Here is a 13,317-nt window from a genome sequence, read left to right as displayed (position 1 = left end):
AGGAGCATTTAAAACCCCAGAGCATGAATAAGAAACACGGACAGAAGGAAAAGAAGTACCAACAGTACTTTCAAGCACAAGTGTAAGAAACCCAAACTATATGACACATGAGTCTTTTGGGCATTTTAGCAGTTGAGAAACAGTTTCCCTAAGTAACAGATGTAAATAACATATATATGCATGTATGGCACACTCTGATAGGTTTCACAGAATCATAGAATGGTTTGGGTTGGAAGGGACCTTAAAGACCACCTAGTTCCAACCCCCCTGCCATGGGCAGGGACACCTTCCACTAGACCAGCTTGCTCCAAGCCTCATCCAGCCTGGCCTTGGACACTTCCAGGGATGGAGCATCCACAGCTTCTCTGGGCAACCTGTCCCAGTGCTTCACCACCCTCTCCAGGAAGAACTTCTTCCTGATATCCAATCTAAAAACCTCCCTGCTTTCAATTTAAACCCGTTACCCCTTGTCCTGTCACTACAGACCCTTGTAAAAAGTCCCCCCCAACTTCCTTGTAGCCCCTTCAGGTACTGGAAGTCTGCGATCTCATATAGAGATTTCAATCTCATATAGAAGGTTTCAATCTCATATAGAAGGAAGAAAGCATGTATCATGGTCTTAAGCATGTTCTCAGTAAAGAAAAAACACACCCCTACTCACATGATTGTCATAAATTGTCAAAGCAGCCTCGTATTCACCCTGTAAAAGCAAAGGACTGCATGATTAACATTCAGATACAGTAACCAAAAGCGACTGGTAGTAACCAAAGACGTACATACAATTAATAGATGTCATAATATTGCTTCACAACTGCCTCATGACTTGATCAAAACAAACCAATTCAAAGAAACCTTGAAGTATTAAAATAAAGAACAGAGTCTAAGATAAACTGGGATTTACTAGGCAAAACAATCAGTATGCTTAGGCTTCATTTAATAATAGATACTGTTAAAAGTTACACACAAGGGAGAAAGACAAGGTATTACCTCTCACTCTAATGTTACTTTCAGGGATTTCTGCAAATATTAGCGCATCCTATGGTGCATGCAGACAGGTAGGAAGACAAATAATTTTAAGTGGGCTACAAAAAAGTTGTATAGATAGAAGGTGGCAAACTAAACAAGCTATTAGACTACTATGGATAATTACACTCCTTTTATGGTAATAATACTGAACACAAGCAAGTTACTCTGTTTTCAGACCCAAGTGCACTGCCTTCTGAATGATGTCACGTTTGTCTCCCTACTGAACTGAACCCAAGTGCTAAGCGTCATTAAATCCAACGACGTTCTGCACTGCAATAACTTTTAAAGGGTTTCAATAATAAGAATTAGTAAGATTAATAATTAATGACATTGGTGACCAAATTTAGAACTTACTGCCTTGTTCTCATAGACAGCACATTTTTGGGCCAGAAATTAGTATTGAAGAGAATTTGGTCTTATTTCTATCTGCAAATTAGAGATCCAGGTTCATCTTTTTATGCAATAACTGTGACAAGTGTAATTAGTGGGGTTATTCGATCAGCAAACGTGCAGTAATCTCACAGCACTTTTTCAACATTCTAACAAAGATCCTGGAACTTTGACCAATGTAATTCAAACTTCTCAAAATCGTTGTAATACAGGACTAACTTTTAAAAATGGCATTGTGCTATTTGGTAAAAAACTTCCCTTTAAATAGCTGAAAAATCCCTACAAATCTTAGGTCTGTCTTTTAAATAGCATTAGATGAATGATCTTATCTGGACCATAAAATACCTATATGAAATATCTCATACCTTTTCAATAAAGTACAAAGCCCAGTGCCAGTAATTATGGCAAGCAAGCATATCACTGTTCTGGAAAAAAGAAAAAGAGCAGCACACATTATTAACAAAATAACTTCCCATTTAAATATATCTAGTCAGATTTCTGTTTCCTTCTTCAGCAAAACTGAGCATTTCACAAGAGAGAAGAGACAAGAACTTTCAATCAGCTGGCCAGGACACGTCTGTATGATACGTTTATCCTTGCAGCTATTCAGGAGACACCTTAAAACTAAGGTTTCTGCCACAGCATTTTCCAGAGAAGAATTTTACTTGGATGCCTAAGAATTCACCCTTCTGCAGCACTTTCTTTTCTTAGGAAAAAAACCCACACCTATTAGACGAATAAGATTTGTCTCATCTAAAGTTGAGGCGTCTTGTCTAAAGTAACCTGGATAGAGCGCAATACCCACCTTAGGAGGGCCCTTCATTCCACCCATCTAGACACCTACCTCAGACAGAGAAGAGTCATTTCTTAAACATTCGTTTTACTACGAACTACTGAAGCTGCACTAGATACCACACACCTCAGCAGTTCATCAGGTGAGATGAGTATTTGCTGAACTGTGCCAGCTTTGCACTGTCCTTAGTGGCTGGCGCCAGAACTTCAAATACTCTTCCCTAGCCTGCACTTCAGGACAGTAGCACTGGCATTCGTTGTTGTGAGTGCACTGAGGATGGACAAACAGGAACCATAATTCCATAATCCTTTATAATTCCATAATCCTTTGTTGACAATGAAAATACCAGCAAGGTTTGGCCCTCTCCTCTCGTTTTCTCCCAGTGCTGTAGTTAACATTATGGTAAGTGAAAAAAGCAGCTTCGTTTTCATGGTAACCACTGCAACACCCACTTTCAGGAAGCACAAAGGTTCCCAGTGAATGTCGGAGCTTTACAGTGCTAAGATAAACATTCTCGTAATCTTTACTTGTTTAATATTTAATCACAAACCAAAACTAAGCAACTGAAGTAGTTAAGTGCTTGGCATAAGCCAAATATTACAAAGTTTAATATCATACTACCATTCCAAATGCCATACAGACAAGAACATGGGATTACCTCACTAAATAAAATAAAACCTTTTTACTGTCACTGATTCTGCGTTCTGAAATGAGATTAAGTTGCTAAAGGACAAATGGGCTTGTAGGCAATTAATTAAAAAAATAAAGTCAGGCTATGGGAGCTCACCACATCACCTCAGGAGAAAAAACATGGCCATTTAATAATAAACAGCACTGGCAGAGAGGTCCCCTCTGTAAGATAACGTGACCCTTTCTGATTTTGTGCTGAAATATATATAAAAACCAAATGGCATCCAGTATTTTTGTGGGGTGGAGGAACAAACATGATAAAGTATTCTAAAGAAAACCTGTACAAAATCTTTGCCCCTTGACATAAAAAGCCTGAACCACAGGCCTCAAACCAAAGCTGAGTGAACCTCCCAACCAGCATCGTATCAGCGTGAAATACGACTATGAGAATATCTGCTGAAACCTTTAAATAAGGAACATATCTTTTGGGACTCTAACCCTAGACAAACTGGAACTCCTCGGATGCACTCAGGATCCTGGCCAGATCCGGGATGCACCCAAGGGAAGTGAAGCCAATCTGCCAGATGTTTCTGTGCCTTTTTTTACGTAACTTGTTGGTTAGACTGTATAAATGCAGGACCCTCTCACAGCGAAGTCAGAGCCTCACCTATGAGTGGACGCACTGTGTAGGACTTCCCAACTGCCGGGACAGGCTCTCTGATCCTTCGCTGTGACGGGGCTCCCCAGCTGATGTATGGATCTGGGGGATGGTAAAGTACTAGTGCAATTGGTGATTATCTTTCTTAATCACTATCGCTAACTCTATGTAGTAGTGATCAGGTGCGTTACCTTGCTTATGCTGTCTGCTGGCTTAGACTAAAGTAAAACAAGCTTATCCTTTTAACTTGGTGCCTGGGTCCTTCCTGTCAGCCCCGTCAATTGGCAAAACAAATTTGGCGTCACGGACAGGACTGGAACAAAACGTCACTTTTTAAAACTAAGCGTAATGAATCAGCTTTGTCTGAAATTCCTGGATGGGAAGACCTTCCCTATAGTTCGCTGGCTCTCATGTGGGCTAAGGTCAGAGGACCGTGCGAACAATGGGAAAGTCGACTGAAAGAAGCTGAACCACTGGATGTATTAAAATGCATCCAAAAATTGCCTATTGGAAAAGAAACTGCGGGTTCAGGCAGACGGGGAAGGATTTTGTTAACAGCCTATCGGAAACAGCACCAACTGAAAGAACAATTGTTGTTAGAATGCTCCCACATGGAGCAACAAATGTAATGAAATGGGGCACTGTTATTCTGCTTATCTTTCCTTAATCGATGCACCATTATTCTGCTTTTCTTTTGGGTTGTTACTATGAGATATAGATATATATAGTAAAGCACATTAATCTTTATGTATTAAGCTGGAGTCCGTGTTTTTACTTGGAATCCTACCATTCAGGTAGACACCCCTCCTACTGGAAGGGGGAAGGGGAAGGAGGAAGATGAATTAAAAGCAACAGAAGGAGCCTGAATACTGTGGCAGTACAGACAGATGATCCTGATCATTAAAAGAAAATAAATTACTTCCAATCACCAGGCCAATTACAAGCAACTTTTAATAAATCCCTTAGAGGAACCTGCTTTTTTTAACTGTGCTTACAGTTAACACAAACACGCTGTGTTAGTGATGTTTAATATGAAACATATTGTGCAAAAGAAGTGATTATACACATTATCATTATCACAATGCCAGCTGTCAGAAATCTTAACTACACTGTGTCAGGCACAAAGGTATGTTATACAATTCTAGTTACTGATTTTGCACTTTATTTTATTTGGATAAAGGATATAAACCACAGAGGCATGCAACTATTTTAAGAAGCACTTCAAAAATTGATCCAGAAGTCACTGATTGGGGGATTTTAAGGGGTCACACAAACTGTCAGTCCCCTGCATCACTGTTTCATTAAAACTAACATATTAAAGGACAAAATGCTTTCTGGGAAATGACAGATATGAGTCTCAATCAAGGGTTTGCTGCCTGCACTTCCAAGCTCGGTATCTCAATGCTGAACTTAAAAATAAACCCAACCAAAAACCAAATGCAAAATAAACAGTCCTTCTGGTCTCATTATCCAGCCCTGCTCTTTGGATGAGGTGGAATGGTCAGCTCAGATGACCGAAACAGACTCTTGTGGGTTGTAAAAAATTCAAACCTCATAGCCTTCTGCTCTGAATATCACATACTTAAAACACTGGGAAAACACATGCTGTCCAACACAAAAGTTAAGCTTCTCTTACAGCAAAGGACGATATGACAGACTAATTAACCTGTTCAATACTCAGAGATACTCTGAGACATGTTGGATATATAAAGTAATTTCAGTACACTAGAAAAGAGACAAAAGCCTGATTTCTCCTTTCTTTACAGCTGACCTTTAAAAATCCTTCCCCATCCAGAAGCAAAAAAAGTATTTTTTGACTCTTCTCAGACAGTTGGTTTGACTGTGTCATTTCATACCTCATCTTAGGTTCCCAGGAAGAGATTTAGCCAGATTCCTCAACTGACACTCAGTGCTCATCTCAGTCTAAGCAAAAAGCTTGTGAAAATAACAGTGGTCACTTTACTTTTATAACCACACAGTAAATCACAAATATCTAAGTCAATATGAATAAATCACAATTTTCACATCTGATGTTTCACCTGTTCTCAGCAGCCATGTCTTCATGACACGTGAACTACCTAATCAACTCCACCAGGAGAAAGAAGCTACACGCGCAGGTGCAAACCACAGACTGGTTAAAAAGCGGTATCTATTACACTGCTCCTAGCTAAAGTAAGGCAGTGTGAGAGGACAGCCTCTGTGTGATGCTGGCCTGCTCACATTTGCCATTTTTGTAACCTCAGCAGCCGCAGTAATGATGACTTAAAGCAGCCCACAGTATGTATCCCTCATAACATGCGATTTCTTCCTGCCTCTTGCTTCAAAAGTAGCATGGATCATAACAGCATCTCAACTGATTGTTTCTTCTAGGATGTAAACCTTGCATTGCTTGTAACAGGTCTGCAGATAGGAAGGAACTGTACGCAGAGGAATCAAGAACTTGGCTAGAGGAGATAGAGAAGACCTAGAAGAAGCTTTTGCAGAGATGCTTCAAGAATATTTACCTTCCAGTTGGTTTCTGTTTCCTTCATAAATTCTAACCCTTTCTTCACCTCTGCCTTCATTTCGTTGACGTGAGCTATAGTATGAACAGACCATGCATCTGTGTGGTTTATAGCCAAAGCCTGTGAGTGAATAAAGTGAAAACTTGAGGAAGCTTACAAACTTGCAAATAACATTATTTATTATCACTGATATAGAAACAAGAGACTACTTTTTACTTGCTGCATGTTAAGTACATGGAATCGCATGCACAGGCACAATATATTCCATGACAATGTGCGTTGCAGGTGATCATTTCTTCAAGAACAAGGTCAGCTCTGACTATTAAGCAAATTCCTATTTCTTGCTCCAACATCCCCCACTAGGTTTTAGGCATTTTGCCAGGGTAAGTCATTAACCGAGTAAATGTGAAATATTAACTTAGAGTCTTTGTCATCACTTTCAGCAATTGGATATAGCAGAAGTTTGGGAAAAAAACACCCATTAGAGATGCATTGTATCTGAGACTCCTGGAAGACAGGGATAATCCCAGGGACAGGAGAAAATCGAGTATAATTACTGTCTTCATAAAAAGGAAACAGGCCAGCTAACACTGATCTCCAGGAACATTGTACACTTAGTTGTTCAATAACCCAGGAACAAGCATCTGGACAAAAAGAGAGGGGCATCCCAAACAGGATGGATTGTCAAAAGCAGATTATATCAAACCAATCCAACCTTCTTTAATAGGAGTGAACAGCCAATTATACATGAGGGAAACAGCAGATGGGATAAAATACAGATTTTACAGGGGTGCTCTGACACCATCTGATAAGGCATGCTCATAAGCAAGCAAAGGAAATACAGTCAAGATGAAAGTGTCATGGTATAGCATAGAAGTGGGAATCTCCCTAAGGAATAGTTATCAATAGTGTCTGCTGAAACTCTGTCAGCATATCCATATTGAGCTTTATCTCTTTGCTACTTCTACTAATGACTGGGATGATGGAGAGGGTCAACTCATGGCATTCCCACAAACCACCACTCAGAGACAGGGACCACAGTTAAGAATTTGAAGACGTTTTAGCAGCAGTAGCAGGTGGTTTACCTCATGGGCAAGCTCCTCAGCACGATCAAAAAGGTTTGTTTCCACAAGTCCAAAAGAGTAGTAGCCCTTCACATAGCTAAGCAAAAGGGGAAAAAACCAACGTCATCCATTTAGAACTAGACTTAATCTAGGACTGAAAAACGTACTAGAACATATTCAACTCAAAACAGTCTTTACAATGCAAGTTGCAACAAGGCTTCAAGCTTCTAGAATACAGAACAGCTAGCTAGTTCCCAGAGGAAATGAGCGGCCCAGAGACACCAGCTTGGGAAACAGTAACAAGATGCACATCACCAGTGTTTTGAGCACTGACATTTACATCTTCGGATAAACTTGAGTTAAAAGTAGCACACATAATCTGCTGATCCCCATAACAACTGCAAGATGCAGCATTAGAAGGCAGGAAGCAAGACAGTGCTGTCACCAAAGTTATCTGAGCATCTCAAAGGCAATACATGAGCATAGCCTTCTGTACTTTCTCCTCAAAACTATAGAATAGTACTTTTATGTGAAGTGGCCCTTTAAAACCGGTTGTAAAGCATCCCCACTAAGCCATAAAGGCCCAAGGTAAAGGAAAATTAGGGATGTTATATGCCCTTAGGCACACACCTGATGCAGTCAAACTAGTAGATTGCAAAATACCACAAGATGTTTCTGCTTCTCAAAATATCTGTTGGGATTTTGGTTCTGAACGCCAGAGTCAAAGGTACTACTAAAACATGTGGGGTATGTTGTAACTGATTTATTTTATGGATCCAGATCAATGAAAGTTGATTACTTCTTTTTGCTAACGTATCAAGTCATGTGTAACTCCACCTGCCTGTAAGTTTGAGGACAAGGGGAACTTGCCAGGATTTTATACTTCAAGAAACACATAACACCTTAGATTTTTAGATTTTTCTGAGTTGAGGTAACAGCTGGAAAAATTATACTCATGACACTACCCTCTGTGCCACGAGATGGTGGGGAACCTCGGTCAGCTTCACTATTATGTTAGCATTCAGTCTGTATTCTCTGCACTGTGTAAGAAAAAAAAGGAGACAAGATTGTGCTGGATATGGAGGTACAGTGCAGTGGCAATATTCATAAAATATTCAGAAAGTTATAGTTGCCTCTGGATCATCTATTCATCTATGTCTAAGCATTAAATGTATGTCTTGATTAAAATTTAATGTTCATTTTTACACAAAGTTAAAAGCTTTCAAGTAATTTAAGAAGCCTTAAAAATAATTTAAAAACATTACCCCAAGTTAGTTTTTATTAACTATTCACTTGTCAATAGATTCAGACTATCCTGAATTAACTTTGGGAAATTGAAACTTTCAGGACTGAACTAAAGAAATCCGTAAAAATTTTGCCTTCCTATCAATCTTTGCTGCACCAGCTGTTACGGTATATCCCAAAGTTTTATTTCAGAACTGCATGCTGGTATTCCAAGTTACAACTTCTTTCTTCCTTCCATTGATGTGCTCTATCACCCACAATGTGAGGACATGATTCTTTCCAGTGTGTTACGTGCCATATGTGACAGCAAAATTTACTAACGGAGCTACAGGTCACTGAAGAAAAAACCCTTAACAACAATGTCAACAAGAACACAGGAGAGATGTTCTAGCTGTGGTCAGGTTGGATTCACTTCTAAGCCCTTGATTTTGTCTACATGTCTGTTTCCAACAGATCCTGTCATTTAGATGCATCTGAACTTAAAAACCACAAAGTACATGCACACAATTTTTAAAGAACAATGTTTAAAATTAAGCATGACCCACCTGCTTAGCGGAATATCAGGTGTCCAGAAAGGATAAACACGGGCAACAGAATCTCGCATCTGTATATGATATCCCAGGTAGAAGTAAGTGTCCTGGGAAAATTTGAGGGCTAACAGGTCAGTTGGGTGGCTCTGCAGAATCTGTTCCCATAGATCACAAGCTTTTGGAAGCTGGCTAGAAATAAAAAGTTATAATGATTGCTAGAGAAGGCACACATAACTGCCTCAACTGTTAGTTCTAAACTCCTGCTACTCTGAAAAATAGAGAATTGGACATCAAATGGCTTTTTCCCCCCCTTGAAGGAATTTATTAGTCTTGTTTTGAAGTAATAATGGCATTATCTTCACTGAGCACCTCTGGGTAATCTTTTTAAAGAAATGTCCTTGGCTTACAATAAGCCACTCTAACACACAAGGAAAATGAAAGAAGCTTAAACCATAAAGACTTTCCTGGAGGGCTGAACAGTTTTTACAGACACCTACCATAATTAATCTAACTTCCCACATACAAAGACACCTCGCCTCTCCTCTAGCGGGAAACAACCCCATAGTAACAGGGCTTCTGTAGCTTCCATACCTCTGCTAAGAAGTATGCGAGGTAAATCCATGCTCATGTTTATTTGACAAATAAATGACGGAAGTAAATCATAGTACCATTTTCTGCAGGTCACATAAATTCATCATATTGAATGGAACAGTGAGCCTCTACAGCACTTCTGACACTGTGCTATCTCCCTGTTTTACAGAGGAAATAGGTTTTGATACAGGTAGACAACAGAGAGAAGAAAAATCTGCTTGTAGCTTTGCTTCTGTGGCTCCAAGTCCGCATTACATTCTATTGGACCTTACTGTAGTTAAATATTTTGTTTCCTAGTTTTAAACTACATATTCCACTGATGGATCTATGACAGGTTCAAAACATGGAGTGCTTAATGATATGAAGCAGTGGCAAGAGAGCACTTCTCCTATGGTGCTGCTCTCTACCTAGTCATGGTGCTTAGAGTTTGGGGAGATAAATTCAAGAACAACCACTGACATCTCATCACCCTGATCCTTTGCTAGATGTCAGCCTATGTCAGGCAACACTACTACCAACTATGTCTTCCACCTCTGGTGGCTGAAATTCTTCACAGTCTTCTAAATGGGAGGGCAGTGGACTTACCCACTGGCAAACATGTCGAGCGCTGATACATGAAGCTTCTCCCGCTCAGTCAGTGGCTGTGATTTTGAAAGCATCATCATCGTTCTCATTGCACTGTCCAGCTCTTTGTTGAGCCGCACTGAACTTCCAGTCCCAATCAACTCCAAACCATTAGCAATGACATGTCCCATTGCTATGAAAAAAACCACATGAGAACTTGAGCTTACAGCACTGCAGGGAATTCATCTCTACATAAACACAAAGGGGGGGTGTGGTTTTGTTTTAAATGAGACTGACTTGTACTCAGCGGGGCCCATGAAGTCTCATAAGCCTCAAGTTTTTATAGGCTTTTCATGACAGCCATTTAAAAAAAAAACAACAACAAACAACTACAAACCCATTCCAGCCTGCTCTAGACTCTAAAGAAGTTTTACAGAATTCTATAACCCACCACTGCTTCCCACTTGCCTAAACAAAGTAAGTTAAACACCAAGACACCAGGTATTACCCAGCACTTTCCATGCCAAGAATTAAAGGTTATACTTACTAAAATTTGGATCTGCTGCTTTTAACTTTGAGAGACACTCCTCGATACCTCCGAGGCCCTCATTATTGGCCCAGGTCGCGTACTGCAAGACAGACAGGGAGACAGAGCATTGAGGAATTCCCAATGACACTGGGCTACCCAGACATTTAAAATTCAAAAGTAAGCAAGGCAAGTTACTAACAGCCAAACTTTGCATTCAGATAAGGTTAGCATAGTAGGAAAACAGAAAAACTGTTTTCTTTAAGGTAGCTTGGCCACTAGCAGAACTAATAACCAGGGATTTCTATGGGGTTTATGTCACAGAATCACAGAATGGTTTGGGTGGGAAGGGACCTTAAAGATCATCTAGTTCCAACCCCCTGCCATGGGCAGGGACACCTTCCACTAGACCAGGTTGCTCCAAGCCTCATCCAGCCTGGCCTTGGCCACTTCCAGGGACGGGACATCCATATCTTCTCTGGGAAACCTGTCCCAGTGTCTCACCACCCTCTCCGGGAAGAATTTCTTCCTGATATTCAATCTAAGTCTCCCCACTTTCAGTTTAAACCCATTACCCCTTGTCCTGTCACTACAGGCCCTTGTAAGAAGTCCCCCCCTCAGCTTCCTTGTAGCCCCTTCAGGTCCTTGTAGGTCCCATTCGGGGGAGGTCAATGGGTTGATTCTCCAGGATAAGGACACTGGCTGAGGTTTTCCCCACAGCTGCAGCATCCAGCATAGCCCTCTGCTACAAGGGCTATCTGCTGCCTGCTAATATCTGAACTCCTGATTGTGAGGCTCTCCCAGCTAATAAAAAAATCAACTACAGCAAAGACTGTGTCATGCACAAGTCCCTTTAAATCACATTTTCTTATGCTTCTGGTCATACCTGGGTCAGTACAGCATCAAACAGTTTACAGGCTTCATTGCTAGTCGTGGACAGGACAAGTCCAGCATCCTGCCAGGCCTGCACAACACACAAATACAAACCCACTCATTTTACACACTCGTTTTCCAGGCTACACCAACCGATTTTCAAATTGATGGTGTTCTGTTATTTTCATCAACTATGCTTTCTTTATAAAAAAAGAACAAGTGGAAGGACAATGCAAGCAGGCACACAAACCTTTTGTGCAGTTGTAGTTACATCTGAAGACTCAATTAGCTAGGGTTAGCAGTGGGAATAAAGAAGCAAAAAATTATGAAGTGGAATAGAAGATCTTGATGAGTTACGCATCTCACTAGAGACCCATTCTTAATCCATCACAACTCAACTTTTGGCTAGTCCCCCTGCTGCAGACACGCCTCGTGTGAAGTACAGACATGGTAAAATAAACCCCTGTTTTTTTATAACTGTAATCAATGCCTTAAGAAACTTTCAGGTCAAAAAGCCTGGCAGAGTAAATCCACCAAGTCGCTGGAGTTAAGCCAACAAAGAATTTGGACTACAGACTTGTACACGAGCTTACAAAAAGGAAGAATAAGGGCACTTGATAAAGCTAAAATGCAAGCAGAATCAGGCTGCTACAGTTTCTTAACAAGCTACATAACACTGACTGAGGTGCTACATCTCCTGGCTTGCTGCTGGAGAATGTTCATTAGGCAGAACGTGCAGTTTACTCAGCGGTAGAATTAAGCTGCAGCAGCTACAGCACCCTGGTTCATGGTTGGCTCTGTGACTGCTCTCTTAAGTAACTCAGGCAACAAAATGAAAAATTCAATGCCTGTTTCAAAAAGCTAACTTATTCATGTGGGAGTCTACAGCAAACAGGCATGCAATGTCTAGTTGCTTGCAGGCTTTTTCCCCTACAGATGATGGCCACACAACCACAGAGCCTGTCATCTCACAAGCTGAGGTGCTTCCCCCAGCAAGCTATCCACATACTTTTAATAACGATTGGGTTTATTTCTCCTAACCATTCTCCATTCAGCATTCCTATATTGCATGCATTATTGCCTCTGAGACTGTAAGCTTCTCTAGCACAGACTTACACGCAGCACATAATATACATTCCTGTTTGAGCATATACAAAATAGAATCAAAGAAGCGCTAAGCTTGGAAAAGACCTTTGAGATCATCAAGTCCTGCCGTTACTCTAGCACTGCCAAGTCCACCGCTCAACCATGTCCCTAAGCACCACATCTACACGCCTTTTAAATACCTTCAGGCATAGTGACTCACACACTTTCCTGGGCAGCCTGTTGAGGACCTGCCCCAATCACTTCAGTATCACTTCTATTCTGGTACACAGAACATACAGGATAGAAATAAAAAAAGACCTAGGACAAGCCAATTCAGGCTCCTCCTAACAGGGGATTAGTCCTTTCAGACGCTGCAAGAATTCAGCTCATCTCATTTTACAACTTAATGTACACCCCAGTTCTAACGACCCATCTGTCAAAAATTTTAAGTAACCAGGCAAAGACACCCTTGCTAATATAGCCTAAAGGTTTCCCACTGTAATTGGATTAAAGGCTCACACTCCAGCAGCTCAAGCCATTGAGCGTTCAAATTACAAGCCTGACAGACTCAACCTGAAAATAAAATTCCAAATTTTCTTTACAATTCATAATGTACCCAAGAACAGTGTAAAGAGAAAAGTCAAGAGGCTAGCAAAGTTAGGCCTGCTACATACAGGCATGGAGACATCTTTTTTTTCTTTCCCCCTTCTCAGTTCACCAAAAAAACAACAGAAGGAATGGCAGAGAGAATTCAATTTATCCAGAAGTAGGCATGCAAACGCCTAAGCAGTAACTAGCTCTGCAGAAAGACAGACCTTGAACCCTTGCACTCGAAGC

At 40.7% G+C, this 13,317-nt stretch overlaps 1 protein-coding gene across 1 annotated transcript in view; it reads right to left on the bottom strand.

Annotated features, from left to right (window-relative positions):
- Positions 1 to 11,485, bottom strand: part of TTC38 (tetratricopeptide repeat domain 38) — a gene marked incomplete at its 5' end in the record, with an annotated part of 17,904 nt that extends 6,419 nt beyond the window's left edge. The window contains 8 exons of the mRNA XM_010151761.1: positions 662 to 700; positions 1,782 to 1,841; positions 6,002 to 6,121; positions 7,087 to 7,162; positions 8,856 to 9,029; positions 10,017 to 10,188; positions 10,543 to 10,624; positions 11,408 to 11,485. Of these exons, the coding sequence (XP_010150063.1) occupies positions 662 to 700; positions 1,782 to 1,841; positions 6,002 to 6,121; positions 7,087 to 7,162; positions 8,856 to 9,029; positions 10,017 to 10,188; positions 10,543 to 10,624; positions 11,408 to 11,485 (801 nt within the window). The remainder of the gene's footprint in view (positions 1 to 661; positions 701 to 1,781; positions 1,842 to 6,001; positions 6,122 to 7,086; positions 7,163 to 8,855; positions 9,030 to 10,016; positions 10,189 to 10,542; positions 10,625 to 11,407) is intronic.
- Between the last annotated feature and the right edge of the window lie 1,832 nt (positions 11,486 to 13,317).

Source organism: Eurypyga helias, unplaced genomic scaffold (genome assembly GCF_000690775.1).
Source record: "Eurypyga helias isolate BGI_N326 unplaced genomic scaffold, ASM69077v1 scaffold6325, whole genome shotgun sequence".
Classification (NCBI taxonomy): domain Eukaryota; kingdom Metazoa; phylum Chordata; class Aves; order Eurypygiformes; family Eurypygidae; genus Eurypyga; species Eurypyga helias.
The sequence above is the reverse complement of the archived record's forward strand: the minus strand, read 5'-3'. Positions and strand labels throughout refer to the sequence as shown.